Source organism: Eretmochelys imbricata, chromosome 3, assembly GCF_965152235.1.
Source record: "Eretmochelys imbricata isolate rEreImb1 chromosome 3, rEreImb1.hap1, whole genome shotgun sequence".
Taxonomy (NCBI): Eukaryota; Metazoa; Chordata; order Testudines; family Cheloniidae; genus Eretmochelys; species Eretmochelys imbricata.
The window spans coordinates 185,681,200-185,701,919 of record NC_135574.1 but is presented as its reverse complement, the minus strand read 5'-3'; the positions used below and the strand labels follow the sequence as shown (position 1 = coordinate 185,701,919).

General features: G+C 46.3%; 1 protein-coding gene across 2 annotated transcripts in view; it reads right to left on the bottom strand.

The window, feature by feature from the left end:
- Positions 1-20,720, bottom strand: part of EML6 (EMAP like 6) — a 306,539-nt gene that overhangs the window by 246,094 nt on the left and 39,725 nt on the right. For both annotated transcript variants that reach the window (XM_077812018.1, XM_077812016.1), the window contains exons 3-4: positions 5,832-5,930; positions 2,883-2,951 (exon numbers count right to left, since the gene is read on the bottom strand). In XM_077812018.1, the coding sequence (XP_077668144.1) occupies positions 2,883-2,951; positions 5,832-5,930 (168 nt within the window). The remainder of the gene's footprint in view (positions 1-2,882; positions 2,952-5,831; positions 5,931-20,720) is intronic.

The window sequence follows — 20,720 nt, the reverse complement described above, 5'->3', positions numbered from 1 at the left end:
GCAAAATGAAGACAAACACATGCATGGAATAAAGCAGCAGGCTGCAACTTTTATTAAACTTTAACAAAAGGGATGGGCCCTACTTGTCCATCACCCATATTCTCCTATACCATATAACCCATAACGTAGTGTGGCTCTCCTCAGCCTACCCCCAGGACTCAGCTCTGTCTGAGTCTCAGCACCCTCCCCCATGAATGGGACAGAAGATGCAGCAGGGTTGTGACCTCAGCCTATGAGGGCCACAAGATCTGCCTCTATCACATGAGCCCAAGGCCCGTCACCAAAATCCAAGATCTTTTACCTCTTGGAGCCATTCATTTTATTCTCTTAGCCACAGTAGAAACTGGCTGCAAGTTGTGACAAATAAACACCATCACTCCAGTACCTCAGTCAGGCAGTAAGAGCATTCCTATTTAACCCACTGTGGCTTGAAGATGCTGCAAGGATGGCAAAAGACTCTCTGGTCCTCTGCCAATTGGCCCATGGAAGAAAAAATTCCTTCCTGACTCCCTAAACAGGCGATCAGCTAGACCCGCAGCACCTGTCTGGCTGGGTTCCCATTCCTACTTCGAATGGGTAGGCTGGGCTGCTGGAATGGAGCTGGAAGAGGCTCCACATTGTCCCTGCACCAGATAAATCTTGGGAGCTGGGGAATGTTGGCCAATCTGCACCCCTCTCCTCTAGCTGGCAAATCGGTGCCTCCCAGGGGGAGGAACTTCCTATTGTCCCTTGCTGAGTGTCCTTGCTACTGGGACTATCCCCATTTCAGCACTTACCCTACCGACTTCCCCGCCCATTGATGTGGGTGGCCAGCATTTCTGACTAGGCAGGAGGTAGCAGCTGTGATTCCTGCCTACAGCAAGTTCAGCGACAGACTCAACTCCATTCCAGCCTGGGGCCCTCTGGCCAAGTGTCTGTGGGACACAGATTGCCAGGACTGAGTGTCTACAGAAGAGAGAACTCAGACTCTGCTCTTCCTCCTGTACCACTTAGGGATAATTTTATATGTGGCAAGTCACTTTTGCCAAGACTTTTGCTAAACTTAGGTACCTAACTATATATGTAGGAAGCTAAATTAACCTGATCCTGCAAAGTAATTAATAAGAAAAATAAGAATAACACCTACCTCTTACACAGTGTTTTTAAGTGTAGACCTCAAAGCTCTTCACAATCTTTTAAATGTATTTAAAAGCCAATGGTACTTACTCATCTGAAATTGCATGCAGGCTTTGAGAAATGTGGAAGGTTGCAGGTGTGGCTTTGATACCCAGCCTAGACATTCAGCAAAAAGCTCAGCTGCAGTACACTTCAGAAATAGTTTGGGTTGCTTGACTAGAGAGAAGCTCAGAGAAAAGACTACACTTTACCCATTTCTTCCTCCCCAAATATTAATCTTGATTCTACAACACAGAGTAAATACTCTATAGTATAGAGCTGGAGAAGCTATTTATGTTATCTACCTCTAAGTTCAAGCAGAGATCCCATCCCTCTAACCTTAAGATATAGTATGGACTACTGTTTGTACATCTTTTGATGGGAATCCAACACCTAATCCTCAAAGATTTCAACACACAGTTTTATGGCATGCCTTAATCTGTATCTGTTTGTTTGTATGGTTAATTATGACCATTTTAACAAAGCATGGGTGCTAACTAAAGATAGGTTTTTGAGAAGCAGCTTGCAGAACACAGCAAATGGCATAACTACTGCCAAAACCACCCCACAGTTTTGAAAATAGTGTCAGTTTAGCGTTCAAACTTCTCAGCCACCAGAGCTAGAAAGATTAGCAAGTTTCCTAAAACTTCTGTTTAAAATTTTTCCCACCTCTAATCATGGGAAATAATTGCCATCTGGTAGAGATGCATCTCAAAGACAGGGGAAAACAGAAAACTTTGGCCAAGCGAGGGACTTCCTCCAAGCTTTGCATAAACCCAAGGAGGTTTTATCCAAAATATGAACCTTTTGGGGGGGATTTTCATTTTGCTTTCAATTTTACTTAAATTTTGGTCCCATTTAAATTTTGATACTAGGCAACAAAGTAAGGCAACAGGAAGGTAATTTACAAATATGTATTTAGGTCCACATGTGCCTCCTGTGCAAAATTGTGGGAAGGAACAAATACTGGAGCTGTGGAGTACTCAGGTTCTCTCCTCAGTTCCCTGAGATCAGAGGTACAGGGAGCTGGGCCAAAAAATGGAGTGGAAAACCAAGGATCTCTAAGAAATCTGACTCCCAAAGCTGCAGAGGATGTCTAGCAGCATGGAGTGACTCCTCTCATACCTTCTCTGTAGTCTCTGTCCAGACTGTGGCTGAGCAGTTAGGATCCCTATCTCATTCATAAGAACATAACATAAGAATGTCCATACTGGGTCAGACCAATGGTCCATCTAGCCCAGTATCCTGTCTTCTGACAGTGACCAATGCCAGGTACTTCAGAGGGCATGAACAAAACAGGTAATCATCAAGTGATCCATGGTTCTGCAATTTTCTTAGCCTCAGTGAGTGAATCAATCCTTTCAGACCTTTTCAATGATGTCTTATTGAGATTTAACTAGGAAGAGATAACTGAAGATGTTGGTGAGCAGTTTGGTGGAATAGAGAGGGCAGAAGCCAAAAATGGGAGTGAGTATTGGTAAATATTAAGACATTAAATGTTTATACTTTGCTTGATAAGCTTTCCTGCACTGCAATCACTTCATATTTCTGAAAGTTTCCCTCATCATCTCGAATTGGCTGCAAACCTAGAAAACTAGATAGTGTTCATGGGCTTTGGGGGTGCCAGGATGCCACCTACTGAAAGAAAATAGGCAAGCAGTTCAGGACATCGAATGACTTCATAAACATTAACAAATGAAAATATAAAAGCAACAAAACCAATTTACCTTTATATGTTTCACTCCACAGCTAACCATTCTGTTTGGCTGATATGGATCCCAGGAAATATCAAAAATCTGTTAAAAATATTCAAAGATGCTACTTTGAATTATAAACCATTTGAATCTGCCATATATTTAATTTACTTTTGCACATTTTTAAATGCAGTTCTATCGCTCAGTATTTGATTAAATCAACAGCATAATGTTTAGGTGAATATAATGCTGTATGACATGAATGACAAATATAACTATAGCTAGACTGAGGGATAATGCAGACATGTGCTTGCAGGCTTCCACACACAGCTCTGCCAGCAGATCTCATTCATAACTTGCAACAACCCACCTATTCTAGTCCCAGAGAACATTTACTGTGCCAAACTGGGGAAAATAAAGTGCAAGTTGTGTGATGTGAGCTAATGTCCCCCAAAAGTTAAGAGGAGAGACCATTACTCATCTTCACTCATTATCTATGGGAAAAGGTGTACCCAGGTCAGGTTAGGCAATACTAACCCAATATGTCATCTTATGTAATGCAGCTAAAGTGGTAATATTCACAGAAATTTACATAATAAAATTACATTAGTCATTTTGGCAAGCAATATATATTTTTGTATATAATACAAAGTAAGCATATTTCAAAATTAAGAACTATATCCCACATTTTTTACTCAGAACTCCTGTTGAGGTCAATGGGAACTTAGTCTCAGTAATAACTGCACAATCAGGCCCTCAGGGAAATATTGTATAAAGTTTGAAAATAAAGAGTTTATACTATGGCCCAAACTTTCAAGAGTGTCTCAGTTTTTGGTTCTCCATCTTTAGATACTTTAGAGGGGCCTGAATTTCAGAAAACACTGAGCAGCCAACCTCTGAAATTCAGGCCCTTTCATGGTGTCTCAATTTGAGTACCCAAAAATTGAGGCACCCAAATCACTAGTTTCTTTTTAAAATGTAGACTAGTGATATTCAGACCTCAGAGGTTCAGGAGCCAAACTAGCAATCAACATTACCCAAAAGAGCCACAGTAGTGTGAATTGTTTCATTTACTATATATACACACACACACACACACACACACACACACCCCTTGCCTAATTTCTCCATTTTGATTCAAAGCACAGTAGCTACTCCAGTCAGTTAACAAGTATTTTATCATGTTAAGTATGCAACCAGTCATTTAGTATAATAAACACTGTCTTTCAAAATATAAAATGTAAATCTTCTTTATAAAAAGTTGTGATTTTTAAGTATTTTCTAAGTACTATACTTCTTAAAATATGTAAATGACAGACTGCAGCAATGTCTTATGACCCTCACACCAGAAAAGACTTTTTCCATAACTGGTGTTCTTCAAGATGTGTTGCTCATGTCCATTCAATTTAGGTGTGTGTGCTCACCACATGCACCGGTGCCAGAAGTTTTTTCCCTCAGCACTATCTGTAGGAGACTGGCTCCAGCGCCCCCTGGAGTGGCACGAACATGCCGTGGTATATAGGGCACTGCCAGTTCCCCCCACCTCAGTTCCTTCTTGAGTTGCCTGGCATGGGACCTTGCTCACACCCAGTCTTATCCTTTCCCTTGCGGGAGGTTGGAGACCAGCCTTGCCCCACCTTCTTGGCCGGAGCCATGGATGGGGAACGATAGTGGCCAGTGGACAGTCCCAGTGGGGCACTGCATACTGAGGTCGTGGTACTCGGCGCCGAGTTGGAGCGTTGCTCTGGTGCCAGTGTGAGGGCCAACTCCATAAGGCGCGTTCTTAAACAAATATTGCACTCCTTCTTAGTCCTTGGCTTGGAGGACTTGCAAATTTTGCACTTCTCACTAACTTGTCCTTCGCCCAAGCAACGCAGACAACTGCTGTGTGGTTCACTAGCGGGCATGGGTCTCTTGCAGCGATCACAGAACTAAAAGCCTGGGGACTGGGGCATGCCCCATCCCGAGGCAAAGTCCCATTCAGAACCTATGAAGTCTCTAACTATAGCTAAGGGATTTACAAACACTAACAGAAAACTATATACACTTTAATACAAGAGATAGCTAGTTCGTACGAACGAGCAGCAACAGCACTAGCTGAAGCAGCAACAGTTCCAGCACCATCACTGGAGACAAGAAGGAACTGAGGCTGAGGGGAACCGGCAGTGCCCTGTATACCACGGCTTGTGTGTGCCACTCCAGGGGGCATCAGAGCCAGTCCCCTACGGATACTGCTGAGGGAAATACTTCCGGCATTGGTATATGTGGCAACCACACACACCTAAGTTGAATGGACATGAGCAACACATCTCGAAGAAGAACAAAAACATTCAACCACTAGAATTTAGGATCAGATTAGACAATCCCCTGCCAAACACCCTTTTACTTTCACTGTGGGGAGGGCTTGAAGGGCTAAGTGTTGAAACACTTCGATCATGGCTTAGAGAAACAGAGCCTGAAACAGCTCCCTTTGAAGTCAGTAGCGAAACTTCCACAGACATCAATGGGAGTTGCATCAGACCCTAAAAGAGTAATTTTGAAAAACGAATAAAAACATTAATCTTGATGTGTTAGAAATATAGTACACAACAGTGAAGCACTGAACTCACCCAACTCACAAACACAGTACATATAGACAGTATAAACACATATTGTTTTGTTCTGTTGCCATTATTTATGTATATTCTATCATGTGAAATATTCACAGATATACCATGCATAGTAAAATATATATGCACAGTGAAAAGATTCATTTATCTTAATGATCATATGTGTGTGTGTTTGTGTGGTTTTTTTTGACTGGTGGTGAAATTGCTTTGACATTTCCTAATTTGGGGCACTATGCTCCACTCAGATCCACTTGATGGACCTTGCTGTGCACTAACTTAATGAAAAAATAATACAATTTAGAAACAAAAATTTTACAGAAGTTATTGGGAAATGCTTCAGACAAAATTCAGATAATTCCTTCTATATGATTACCCTATCTGAATGGCCAGTAGCTGTTGCTAGTAGTTTTCCTTTCTTCCAATCCCAAATACATACTGTATTTTTGGCATCCAGTCCCACTGAGGCTAAACACTAAGGGGGAAAAAAAAGCATCTAGTTAATTGAAGATCAGCCCAAAATAAGTCTTTCAATTGAGCATAGTATGTGTACAAATATGACTCAAATTAAAACTAAATTGCTAAAGATACCATCAAGATATCCATGTTAAAAATTTATTTATTATTAGGACATGCCAAAAATTCTAGTCTTTTCTAGAAGCTTGAAATTAATTACCTGACTTTTAAGTGTACCAAACATAGGCTAAATTCATCAGAAGATCTGAAGCATTTGCTTCAGTAGCACAACAATCTGGCATTCACATCTTACTGACCTGTTATTAAAAATAAATGGGTGATTAAAACACTCCTCTCCCACCACGCACACCACCACATTTCATTATGTCTATGGTGCTCATTTTTGTGGACTTTTCTAGTAGCATTTTATAACTATAATTTACCCTTTAATTTTCAATTTTGTTTTTGAAAGAATGCATAATTAATTATTTTAAAAGCTTAATACAAATAAATGAACTGCCCTCTCCCAAGAAACAAAGAAAGCAAAAATCCCTTTTTGTCCAGGCTATGGCTATAAACAAACAGACGAAGAAGAGATGTTTAAGATATAAATTAGCATACCAAGTCTCTTCAAATTTTGCCTAATTTCACAGGTCCTTATGAGGATGCAGGAACATAGAAATTTTCCTATTGGATAACACCAGTGGTTCATCTGGTTCAGTATCCTGCCTCTCCACCCAGTCGGTGGGGGAAGGGTGCAGGTGGGTCCACCCCCAGCCATAGAAGTGCCGGGTAATCGGAGGATGGCTTAGAGACCCTTGCTCCAAGCGGAAGGAATAATCCTCGGTGCATACACCCTCAGTCATAGTATGACTGAGCATAGGAGGAGAACTTAGGGTTTCTCACTCTGCCCAGGACGGGGCTTTGGATTTGGTGTATGGACCCTCGGTGGTAGAGGACCAAGTAATATGGAGGGAAGCTTAGCGTCCTGCCCTCCAGCCCGGGAGGGAGTGAGCATTGTAAGCCCCAGTGCCGGTGTGGGCAGCGTGAAATCTCCCATGATTAAAAGACCTTCAGAGTGGTACTAAGGGTTTGTGATAATATGTTCAGGAAACAGAAGGGTACAGCTGCGGACTCGGGAGTCCCACAATCGTGGGCAATGGCATAAACAGTGGGGTCCCAGGAGGCTGGGGGACTGGGTGCCCATGCAACGGGGGAGGCAGCAAAGGGGGACGGGACCCTCTTACCTCTTGCAAAGGGGTGGGTGGGGAACTCTCCCAGCTGGAGAGGGCTCTCACCAAAGTGGGATACAATCCCTGGGGTTCTGTGGCGGAGCTTCAGAGGGGCGTGCTTACTTGGCAGGATTTACTAGACTTGTATGCCGAGTATGAAAAGCAAAAGGGTAAAAACCTAGGGGAAGCTGTGGGCTCAGTATGGACTGCAGCAGCCATGTGGTATCAAATGTCGTCGGGACAGAAAGAGGAGTTGGGGAGAAGGGAAGAGACGTGTACCCGACAACTAGTGGAAATTGAGCAACTAAAAGCGCAAATCACTAATCAGGCAGCAACCGAAGCCTACACCCAAGAAAAGTTGCAAGTACTGGCCCTTCAGGGGCTTGTCAAAGATTTGACCATTCGTGCTCAGCATACGCCACAGTGGCAGTGTGACTGACACGAAAAGGAAATTGAACAGTTAAAACATCAGTTGGCCGTATGTTCAGTCCAGGTGGCGAGCCTCACGGGGGATGATTCAGGTTGTAGAACTGATCAATAAAATTGTTTTTAATTGTTCATATTAATATAACTTCATAAGCAAAGTATTTATGAATGAAACAACATTCATTCATGAAACCGGTTACCCCAATAACTGGCTAATTGAGTTTCACTTTCAATCCAATTGCTGCTTAAATCACTCAAACTTACACTGTTTCAACATTCAGAGTAACAGCCGTGTTAGTCTGTATTCGCAAAAAGAAAAGGAGTACTTGTGGCACCTTAGAGACTAACCAATTTATTTGAGCATGAGCTTTCGTGAGCTACAGCTCACTTCATCGGATGCATACTGTGGAAACTGCAGAAGACATTATACACACAGAGACCATGAAACAATACCTCCTCCCACCCCACTCTCCTGCTGGTAATAGCTTATCTAAAGTGATCATCAAGTTGGGCCATTTCCAGCACAAATCCAGGTTTTCTCACCCCGCCACCCCCCTCCAAAAACCATTTTTTTGGAGGGGGGTGGAGGAATGAGAAAACCTGGATTAGTGCTGGAAATGGGCCACCTTGATTATCATACACATTTTAAAGAGAGTGGTCACTTTGGATAGGCTATTACCAGCAGGAGAGTGAGTTTGTGGGGGGGGGGGGGCGGAGGGTGAGAAAACCTGGATTTGTGCTGGAAATGGCCCAACTTGATGATCACTTTAGATAAGCTATTACCAGCAGGAGAGTGGGGTGGGAGGAGGTATTGTTTCATGGTCTCTGTGTATATAATGTCTTCTGCAGTTTCCACAGTATGCATCCGATGAAGTGAGCTGTAGCTCATGAAAACTCATGCTCAAATAAATTGGTTAGTCTCTAAGGTGCCACAAGTACTCCTTTTCTTTTTGTTTCAACATTCTAACTTCTGCTCACTGTTTGTCATTCATTATACTTGTCTATATTGTAACTTCTGTTCACTGTTTGCCATTCCTTACACTTGTCCATATTGTAACTCAAACTCCATTTTAACTTGTTCCAAACTCCATTTTAAAATGCTCACTCCATTTTGTAAAAGCTTGCTGCAACCTTCATTTTTGCAAAACCCTGCTGTAATCTTGTTAGCTTAGTTTAGATGTGTGAATGAGGTATGTATGGATGATGGCATCAACTTCCAGCCTCAGCCTGTCCTGATGAAATAAAGTATAAGCACCAATGGCTGAAGAAGCAGACAACAGCCCTGACAAAGCAAGAAGAGTCCACCCTAAAAAGAAAAGAACAAAAGTACAATTGAAGAAACATCAAAGCCAGGTTCCAGGCTGAAAGTCATGTCTGCAACTGACGTGTGATCAATCACACCAAACCCAGAGGCAGCGAGACACAGCAAGACCTATAGACTCTGGATTCAAACTAAAGCCTACAAAAAGGATGGATGAGATGGAAGATTTTGGAGGGTAACATTCTGCTGCCAACTTGGAAGGACGTCGGTGCATGCCCAATAGAGACCCAGCTCTTCCTTGTGCCCAACTCTTCTGGCCAGTTAGCTGCCACAAGCTATGAACCCAAGCCACGAACTCAAGCTACATTCAGGACTGGTAACTACACAGCAGCTGCAGAACATTTGGGGAGGGGGTGTACATAGGTATTAGATATTAGTTATTGGTCATAAATCAAATTGTGTTATAATAAACGTGACATCTTGTCTTGTCCCCTGAAACGATCCTGTGTAGTTTTGTCTGCATAACAGGGTGACCCGTGTGAGGGCTTTGGTTTTTCCCTTTGCGAGGATCCCCAAGGGTGGGTGGATTCTTGTTGCACCCCGATAGCAGCCCACATTAAAATGGAGGAGAGGTCCACTGAGCAACTCCAGGATGGGAATTGGGTCGAGACTCAGCATATTTCAGCCAGAATTCAGAGTCCGCTGGACCCGGCAGATATGCTGGCTCGTGAGCTCGGCCCCTTCAAAACGGAAAAGGCTGCTACCTGGCTCCTTTCCCTTTGGAACATCATACATATAAATAAATTTGTCCCAGCAAGAGACTGAGCAGGTGCTCACAGCTGCCAGCCCAGAGCTGGCCTCCACCCTAAAAACCACGGTGGCCGAATTGCTGGGAAAGGGGTTGCCTGTCGTTCAAGCCTTGGCAAACATTCTTCTTTCCGCTAGGGACAAACGAAAATATTTATCTAACCTAGATCAGGCCCCTGGGCAAACCGGGTTAGACTATTTTTATCAACAGAGTTTAATTGCGGCTGTCTTGGGACAAATTCAGACGGTGAAAGCAGAGCAGCGCTTTATTGGCCAGCTTCCATGGACCGTCGCTCAGTTACGGGAGCTGATGGAAGGGATAAATGACTGGTGGAGGGATAGACTAGGGCTCTGGGCCAAAGGCGAACACGCAAATTGGGAGGTGTTAAAGGATAAAATCATGCAAATCGCTAAGCATTTTGGGGAGCCAATTAAACGGGTAAAGGTGCCGGCACCCCCACATATACCAACCAGATGCCAGGGGAAGGTGGAAAGGGGCCAACCGAGGGCCAGTGAGAACATAGGAGGGCCTGTGACAGATTTTTATTACCAATCTGCCTAGGGCGTCAGTGAATTAGGCAGATGCCACAGGATCTTTGGGGAGGAGGTACAGAACACATCAAGTGTCTAAGTTTTAAAGCTTTATTGATAAAATAATGTAACAGCAGAGAGTGCTGGGAACACTCCCACATCACTCAGGGGAAGAAAGAAAGCATTAATGTCCCAAGCCCTAACCCACTTTCATACTCACATACACGCTACCCGAGACTGGCCAAGTCTGAGTGTAACGTCAGAAGAAGAGATGTGGGGTAAAGGTGGACGGGAGTGCTGTCCTGGGCCCAGGCCGTCTGGGTCTGCTGCTGATCTCCAAAGTGCTCCAGCTCTCAGGAGGGTTTTAAGTCCTGAGCTCCTTTGGGGGTGTTTTATTTTGCGACCGCTGTTCCTGGTGCTCTTTGTGTCACTTCAAACCGGCTTGCTGTGGCCTCCTCAGTTTCCCAAAACATCCCGGCTCCGGAGACTTTGTTTTTCCTTCTATTGGCCTTTGCTGTTGCTGTTTTATTTGCTCTTACTGTCCTCACTGCTATCTCTGCAGCGCTGCTTAACTTAGTTCTTTTTTTTTTTATGGCTGCTTGGGAAAGCCTTAAGCCCCCCGTCTTTCTCGGCTGTCAGCCAAGTCTGCTGGGGCCAGCATCTTATCTTCCGACTGAGCTAGCTAAAATGTTGACTTAACATTCTCTGCTCTTTTTTTCTTCTCCCCCCTCTCAACCTCTCGTACCCTGTAAAGGAAACTTCCACTCCCCACTCGCACACCTTTGACCCTCCCCAAAATGCTTTGTGATGCTTGCAACAGCGTTAGCCACAAACAATGCTTATCTGCCTTCCCCGGAGACTCCCTGAGGGGAGGGGGCCATTGGGTTGTGACAGGCCAGTTCATGCTGTTAACTAAAGAGGATGAGGAGAGGATAGTGATGGAGGTGCAGAAGCAAACTTGGCGTGCCCTTAGGGCTCTGGGGGAGGACATGAGACGGTGGTATAAGAAACCCACTGTCCTGTTGGTGGAAAGGCTATTTGCCCTCTCGGCCAGGCGGGATGAACAAGCCACCAGCATCCACGAAACCTGGGCCCACATGGCGGGCGATCAGCAGCCACCCCTGCCCAAGCCCGTGGCGGCAGCCACCCCTTCCATCCCTCCGATGGAAGATTATCGCCAGCCCCATGATCAATTCCTGCAGACTGGGGACCCCAGTTAGGGCTCTGGCTAGGGCAGCCCCATTGTCAGCCAGGGGTCCTGCTGGCAGTAGTGGGGTAAGGTAACCTGGGACTCTAACCGACACCCCAAAATTGCCATTGTACTCACTGAGTGGCCTTGTATGGCCCTACTAGACACTGGGGTGGGTACCAATGTATTAAACTTCACCCTTGTTGAGGACAACCCGGGGCTTCCCACCCATGTCTCGGCCTTCAATTCTGGGCCGCAACAGTGACAGACCTGCAACCAGGTCCCAGTGACCATTGTAGGGACGGTTTTGCATGCCTCATTTACTATTGACCCTTCATCCATGAAGAGGGTGACCTTGGGAATGCCCTGGATGCTGGAGCAGGGGCTATGGTTTAATCCTTATGACCAAGGGGGCACACTATGGCAGGAGCAGTGCATGCCTCTGCCCCAGGACGAGGGGGGGAGGTTTGCCACCGCCCCAATGACAGCGCTTACTGTAGAGGAGGAAGCATATTGGAGGCAGACAGTGCTGGGGTGTGGCAAATGTATCCATCTGACTGTGGTAGGCATAAGACAGTGATGGTTGAGGTGGTAGGGTCCCCCGTTCCCCCACAACGCCAGTATCCTTACTCCAAAGCCACGGAGGAGGGCATTGCCGACTTGGAGAAACAAGGAGTGCTCCAGACTACCCATAGCCCCTTTAACACCCCGGTTTGACCGGTGCTGAAAGTGGGAGGTCAGACCTGGCGCCTCACCATAGATTACCAGAAAGTAAACCAAGGCACCCCGATGATGGCCCCGGTGGTCACCTCAATGCCTGAGGTTTTGTTCCATGTGCAGCCACGAGACAGATGGTTTTCGGTAATCGACCTAGCCAATTGCTTTTTTGCTTTACCCCTTACCTCTGCCTCCCAGGACCACTTTGCGTTTCAGTTTAGGGGGAAATAGTTCACCTTTATGCGAGTTCACCTTTACGGCATTCCACAATGCCCCCTCCATTGCACACCAACATGTGGTGCCTATGCTAGACAAACTGCCTCCCGAGATCCGTTGCCACGTCATTTCATACAGGGATGATTTGTTAGTGCACGGGGAAACGGAACCCCAGGTGCAAGATATCACCAGAACTCTGTTAAATACAGTTGAGGAAACTGGGTTCAAGGTGTCATTAAAAAAGGCGCAATTGGTCCAGCGGTCAGTCTTCTACTCGGGCATTACGCTGGGGGAAAAGGATAGGCTAGTGGATGTGGCAAAAGTCCACGCATTGTGTGAGATGAAGAAACCCACCAATTTAAAACAACTGCACACCATTTCGGGGGGCTTTAATTTTATTCGGAATCATATTCCTGATTTTGCCACTCTCACTTGCCCCTTATGGGCACTGCTCAAAAAGAGAGCAAGGTGGAATTGGGAGGAACCGCAAGAAACTGCCTTTGATGCCTTAAAGCAAGCTGCCTTGCGAGCGCCAGCCCTCGCTTTCCCAGATACTACCAAACCTTTTTACCTCAGGCTGTCCTGCGGTCCGGAGGCACAGGGGGCTGTCCTCCTTCAGAAAAATGTGGAGGGTTGGCTGATCCCAGTTGCCTATGATTGGCCCTAAAGCAGCCAGAGGTGAAATATAGCCCCTGTGAAAAGGAGTGCTTGGCAGCGCTATGGGCGGTGCAGACTTTCCAAGCATACATTGAGGGAGCGCCAATAATATTGCAGACCCTGCACACGCCCCTGAAATACATTTTAACAGGGTCCAAAATGAGTTTGGTCTCGAATACCCACTTGGCAAAGTGGACCCTGTTTCTTACCCAAAGCGGGGTGGCATCGGAGACTCTGCAGTCCTCAGATCTGCTCAGAGCAGCTTTGGTGGAACAGGGCACCGAGCATTCTCGTGAGGTAGTGGAGCAGGAACGGACAGCTACCCGAGAATGGGACCCCCTCCCAATCCTCCACGACTAAACCCAGGCTAACCATTTATGGTTTACAGATGGATCCTGCTTTTTCCACCAAGGGAAGCGGTACATCCAGTGGACAGCTCTGAGTGGAGGGAAGTGAGTCTCACTGGGAACCTAGCGCATGGTTCAGCACAAGACACTGAGATAGAAGCCGTGCTCCAGGTTCTGAAATATGAGAGTCAGTTGGGGAAGGACTTTGCAGTATACCTGGTAGCAGACAATGAATGTGTGGTACGAGGAGTATCAACATACATATTTTATTGGGAAAAGGATAACTGGAATACTGCAGACTGTAAACCCTTCAAACATCAAGAAAGGTGGCAAGAGATAATGACGTTGTACAGAGCACGAAAGGGGGAGGTCTCCATCACCTGGGTGAAATCACATGCCCATAAAGACAAGGGATTACTTCATGAATGGAATGGATGAATGGATAAGATGACTCGAATCCGTTCAAGCAAGGTAGCGGCATTAGTCACAGGACTAGCAACCGCCGAGCAGGAGGACATAGTCCGAGAATTACATGAGTGGGCACATGAGGGGGTGGAGGGAACACTCTTCAAAGTCAGGCAGGTGGCACAATGGCCAAAACAAAAGCAAATGGTAAATGGATTGTAGAGGGATGTCTTAAGTGTGCCCAGGTAAAGCGAGGGGGCCCACTCCCCGTCCTGCAGGGGCAAAGAACCCAAGAGGTATGGCACCATCTGCAAATGGACTTTATTGATTTGCTACCAACAACAAAGGAGGGGTATAAATACCTCCTGGTGATAACTGATGTGTTTTCAGCCTGGACAGAGGCATTTCCAACCCAGGTCAATACAGTGGGCGTGGCTGCCAAGAAACTCTATGAGGAAATCTTCTGCCGATACGGCACACCCTGGATTATCGGCTCTGACCAGGTGGGGTAAGGTGTGGAAGAGGTCCTTAAATCCTTGCTTGCTGCCCTGAACATTAAGCAGCAAATACACATTAGCTATCAGCCACAGAGCAGTAGTCCTGTGGAAAGGCAAAATCAGGATTTGAAGAATGCCCTCCATAAAATGTGTTCCACTTCGGGAATAGATTGGCCCGGGAAGCTGCCAACTGTTTTGGCAGCTTTATGCAATTCTAACTGCCTAGGTACCGGGTACACCCTCTACCATATCCTTTTTGGTTGCCCAATGATGTGGGGCAATCTGTGGGAATGGGAAGGGAATTTACCCACCAATTCACCAGATGGTCGGTATATTACCCAACTAAGGGAGGAACTTTGTGAAACCTGCGAAGCCGTAGAAGCCGCTTTAGACAGAGAAAAAGCCAAACACAAAGGGATCGTAATTAAAGACGTCCCGGGGTGGCAAATTGGAGATGAGGTGATGCTGCAGAAACTGGGGAGAGAGGCCCACACCTTAGATGCCAAATGGCCCATATCCTGTGGTGAACCGCATCTTTCCGGTAGTGTACCAGCTTCAGCTACCCGGTAAACTAAAATGAGCACACGCCAATCAACTCAAAACATATGTTTCTCCCTAGGTTCCTGGTCATGGCATCATGGGACTCGGCTGTGGACCAGCCACCTGCCTGGACCATCCAGGTTTCCATCTGTCCATGGGATTATCTGGATGATTATAATGATGAGGAGGAAAAGTACCTCCAAAGGCTCTCCATGGTTCGAGCCACCGATGGGGCCCAAGCCACAGTATGGCGTAAGGCTAGAGAGGAGGAGCCTTGGGGGCAATGCATTGTCCGGATAGACACCTTGGGGCCACAGCAAAATACTTGGTGGGTGGCCCTGGACCTTCCGTGGGTCCCAGGGGGACAAACCCTGTTCCTCATGTGGTGGCCTGGAGCGAAATGAGCAGCCCCTTGGGAAGCAATCCCTGGACAGAATATTGATCTCTGAAGAGAATATTGTTGTTGTGACCTCCTAAGCCAGGCAAACAACATCCATGACAGAAGCCAGGAAGAGCTGTAATGGAACGATTAATGATTTAGAGAGTTTTATATGTGCCTTGGTTTCCCCAATAGATGCATTTCTGTTACTCTTCCTTTTTTCTTTCCCTTTTTGCTTTATTAACAGGGCAAGGCAGTAATAGCAAGAGCCCAGGGACACCCCAAGCAGGAGTGGTGGGATCGCTCTTGCTGCTTCAAGCCTGCAAAATTTGTCAGGACAAAACAATGTATGTTTGGTGGTATTTCTCTATGGGAATCCTTGGGGTCCCACTGTTTTAGACCTCCTTTGTTAATTTTACCACTGTTCAGAATTGGTCCTGGTGCAAGAAACAATCAATTATCCACTGGCAGGGAGGCAATTGTGGCACGTTATCCTGGGAATGTGGCACCATGTATTACCTGGGTATCCTCCCCAGGGCAGCCCCCTGCCGAGAACACCAGGTCCCCTGGCCCTGCATATCCCTCCCCAATTGGATCCCAGATGGGATCGACCCAGAAGGGCCCCCTACCCCACCAAGCAACACTACCGGAGACAACACTGCATCCCAACGCCTTTCGAACCCCTCGCCCATAGAATTTACTTCCACCTGGGAACAATGGCCCCTACCTTTGGAGGAGGACAATCTCCATTCCTACTGCCCGTGCTTGTGGTTCCATTGGAAAGGGGAAACCTGGGAGCGATGGCTCAAGCGGACCACAGATGGGAGGGTACACAGAGAGGTTTTCAATATCACAGGAGGATTCAGCATGCCATTCGAATCAACTCTCCACATTGGCAGCTGGAAGCAGGATGTGGTTGCGCTCTTAATCCCTAGCTGGTGTAAAGTTCAACCTGAGCCCCACAGTTCCACATGTTGGTATATCACATATATTATCCCCTCATACACACACACATCTCGCCAGTGTAGGGAGGGAAATATTACATGCCCCGAATGATTTCCAGCATCCCTGTTTAAATTGTAACCTCCTCCGCCTAGCCCAAAGTATTCAAGGAATAAATCTAGGAAAACACCTCCACATCTCCCCCCACCAGCGGTGGTGGCAGATGTCACCGGCTACCAAATGGGAAGCAGCCACTCAATGCTGGATCCTCCTTAATGCCACCCTGGGAGCTTTAGATGTTTTCCTGCCTCTGACACGCTGTCAGGTCCCCACTTTCCTCCCCAATTGTACAAGGGGGGCCATCCTTCAACTTTCCCTCCTCAGACAAACGTTGTCTTTACTCCCCCGGGGGAGGCGGACCTTAGTGGGCTCCTTGTGGGATAGGGCCAATACGGCAGCTAGCATTTAGAATATTCAACAAGGGGCTATGAGGGTTGAGCGGTTGGGACAATTGGAAAAGGCCATGGGGCTGTTCACAAGTGCAGATCTCACCCACCTAACAGTGGCCACCTCCACCCTCAAACACACTGTCGAATTGGCCCTCCACACACGGGATACCTTGTGGGGACTGATTAAAACCATAATTTGGGGTGGGGGCCAACTAGCATGGGATTCGGTGTGTGCTCAACTCCAACAATATTTGACCCAACAAGTCCAGAGCATACAGAAGGATGTGCTCCATGGATCTTGGCCAGGGGAAATCCACTCCCACTCAGGGATCCCCTGGGAGCAATCACCTTTTTGCTACTTCTGGAGGCTCACAAACTGGAAGGGCACCAGCACAACCTGCTCCTTTACACCCTTTGGTCCCATGAAGGGAGTGTGGGCCCCAGCTATAAAAATCCAACCCGGCTTGTGGGAAGGCTGCCTCTGGGACTGGGTGGTCCATGGCGACGTGCAGGAGGTGGCTCCCTACAACAACACAGTTAAGAGGTATGTGCTGACCATGGCCACTGACCATCAGCATGTATAGATTGCAGAGGGCATCACCTGGCAATTATGGCTTATGGAGCCCCCCAAATGATGTGTAAAGAAAAGGTGACGCCAGGCTGCTTTTACGAGATGGGTCAACACATCTGCTGGGAAGGGGAGGCATCAGGATACGCCCCCACCAAGGCACATCTGTTTACCAATACCTCTGCGTGTGTTTGGAGGATCACCTACCCCAGGGTGCCCCTCGATTTGCGATTACAATCTCAAGTGCACAATTTTTTGGTGCATTGGCCCACTGTTATTCAAAGCAATATTAATGTTTCTAATTATATTGTGTTTAATTTTTCATGGATTACGCCCAATGTTTTCCTCCCCTTGACATACACCCGGGACCAACTTATTGTGTTCCAGGCAGATGCCTCCTCCTTCACCGTGTTACAACACACATTTAATATGGAGAAAGCTGCCTTTGCCACGGCCATCCAGATGGGGCATCTGTGCCAGCGAGGGGATGTGCTATGCTATTTTATTAACAAAGCCAGAAGCCACTACCGGCTAGTGTATGCAATTGTTCTTGCCCTAACAATTCTGTTTGTGCTATATTGATGCTTGTGTAGAAGGCCAATGGTGAAACTAGCCACCGTGTCAGAGGGAGGGTGGAAACTTAAATCGTGTCCCCTCACAACTAAATGTTGATTCGGAATCAAGGGGGAGAATGTCACAACCCAATGGCCCCCTCCCTCAGGGGGTCCCCTGGGGCGGCAGATCAGCATTGTATGTTGCTTACGCTGTTGCAGGCATTGCAAAGTATTCTGGGAAGGGTTAAAGGTGTGAGTGTAAGTGAAAGGTTCCTTTTCAGGCTGTACAAGGCCAAAAAAGAAGAGGGAGAGAAGAGAACGGGTTAATCAATGCTTCAGCTCAGCCTACAGATAAGACACTGGCCCCAGTCCAAGGTCACTGCACTCAAACAAACTCTCTGCAGCCAAGAAGCCTGCCGCTCCATCCGTATCTCACCCAACCCCAACTAACCATGAGAAACAAGAAACAAGCCGGACAGGACTGCAGAGATTGCTAAAACTAGGAGACAGCGAAGGCCAGCAAGGGGGAAAACAAAGTCTTGCATCTCTAAAGCCGGTGTGTTTTAGGAAAGCTGAGGAAGCCATGGAAAGCCAGTTTGAACTGGTACACAGAGCTTGGGGAACAAAGGTCCCAGAAGGAGACACCTGCAAGAGACCTCAGGGACTTAAAAACCCTCCCAGGAGCTGAGGCAAATCGGAGATCAACAGCGGACCCTGGACAACCTGTGCACAGGACAAGAATTCCCGTACACCCTTCCCCCTCTTCTTCTTATGTTACACCCAGGCTTGGCCAGCCCAGGGTAGTGTGGGTGTGAGTATGAAAGTGGATTAGGGCTTGGGGCAGTAACGCTTTCTTCCTTCCTCTGAGTGACATGGGGACACCCCCACCCCAGCACTCTCCACTGTTATTTTATTATTTTATCAATAAAGCTTTAAAACTCAGTCACTTGATGTGCTCCATCATCTCCTCCCCTAACGATCCTGCGGCCTCAGCCTGATCACCTGAAGCCTCAGGCAGATTGGTAAGAGAAATCTGTCACAGCTATACCAGGCAAAAGAGCAAAAAAAAAAAAATGCACCAACTCATGGGGATTTGCAGGAATACAAGGCCATGTGCCTCCATGCTTGGCTATCCTCTCCACAACTAGACAGTCAGAGTACACTGAGCCAGGAATTGTGCCCTATGTCCCATCAGAGGGCATTTCATGGCATGAAGGGCGATGAGGCAGAGCTAATATAGCCTCATATTGCTATAACTTAATGCTAGATTTCTCATAGGCCTTGTGGGAGGTGACCATGTGCATCCCCCTCAAACCCTCCCTGTCCTGTTTTTTCCCCAGCTATAGATCCCAGAAAATGAAAGAAATTCCTAGATTCAGAAAAGTAAACAAAAATGCACCTAAGCACTTTATAGTCACCATTCCTTTATTTAACAACACTGAAATGCATCTCTACCTTTGGCTTCTTGGGATGTGACACACCACTTGTCATCTCTTAGTATCACTGGTCCTAGTTGAACTCTATCTAGGAAATAGTGCATGCCCAAAGCAATAGCCTGCTACAAATCATGAACTGCATTCTGGTGAACAACTAAAATTATTTTCCTCTGCTGGCTGCCAAATGCATCTATATTTTTCCTGGTTTGTGCAGGGTAATGAACCTGCAAATAAGTAAATCTGACTTTACTGTAATTTCTCGTGTGTGTGTATGTTGAGAGAGTAACAATGTGTGATGATGCTGAATCACTACTCAATTAGAGCAACAGGTGGATTCAATTAAATCCCAGGGGCCATGGATCAGTGTTCATGTCACAATCCCAGTCTGTACCTAGCCCAAGCTAGGGATACTAATGATCCAACCAGCGGATCAAATTCAGTGATGAATTCTAGTCACGTAACACCTGAGGCACATTGCACATACAGTAAGAAGAATTAAATCCCAACGAGATAAAAGGAATTGAAGCTTCTCTTCAGTGAAGAAGATATGAAACTCTGGGATAAGGCAGTTCTTCGGGAAAAGCCTAGGAACATGCAATTTGGGGATAAAGAATAGTTTGAGATTTATGTTAGTGTTATCTGAAATACCAGAAAGGGGGTAAATTTGGAATATGCATACACTATGTTTTATTAGCAGCAGGGTCAGAACTCCAACTGCTTATATAAAATTGTGGCACAAAAGCTGAACTCAGTTTTAACATCTTTATACTCGTGGTATCAAAAATAAAACTAATTTATTTTGGAATTAAGTGTAAAGAAAGAAAAAAGTGTCTAAAATAATTTTTTGGCAGTCCTATTATTTGAAACACAAAAATGGTCAATTGTAGTGCACGTTTAGGGTTGGCAACTTTCTAATTACTGGTAATCAAACCCCTGAGGCCTCGCCCCCTGGCCCTTCCTCTCAGCTCTGCCCCCACCCCTTCCCTCACAGCTCCGTCCCCACCCCTTTCCCTCAGGCCCTGCCCTTGTGCTGCCTATTCCCCTCGAAGCCCCACCCCAGTCACTTTCTCCTCTCCCCCCACACATCACTTGATGGATCGTCTCCACCTCCTTCCCCGCCTCCCTGCACTGGGCTCCCTTTGCTCCAAGGCTGGGATGGGAGCTGCTGCATCCTGACAAGGAGCCTGCCAGCAGGTAGGAGGCGACCCTGAATGAGCAAGGACTGGTGTATGGTCACTACATCTGACTGGACACTGTCAGGTCCCCTTTTCTACTGGACTTTCCAATTGCAAACCAGGTACCTGGCAACCCTAAATGGCACCCAGACACAGAAGCCAAAAACCATTCTGTCCGAGTAAAACTCAGACAGGTGGCAACCTTATGCATGTTTGAACTATGTTTAATATGTAAAAATATCAGCTCTAAATCTGCAGGCTGATAAGGGGTAGAACCCAGCACTTTTGAGAAGCCTACTAACTTCAGCTTGCAATATGGTCATAGTTAGTTCCTGATTCAAGTAAATTGTTTCCTCATTAATTTTACGGTAGCTATGAATAAATTCTGAAGATGCAAAATATAAAAAAATTAGCTATCAACAAAACATATCTTCAGCTATATGCAAATTGACAGTTCTTTTCGTTAAAAATTTGTAAACTA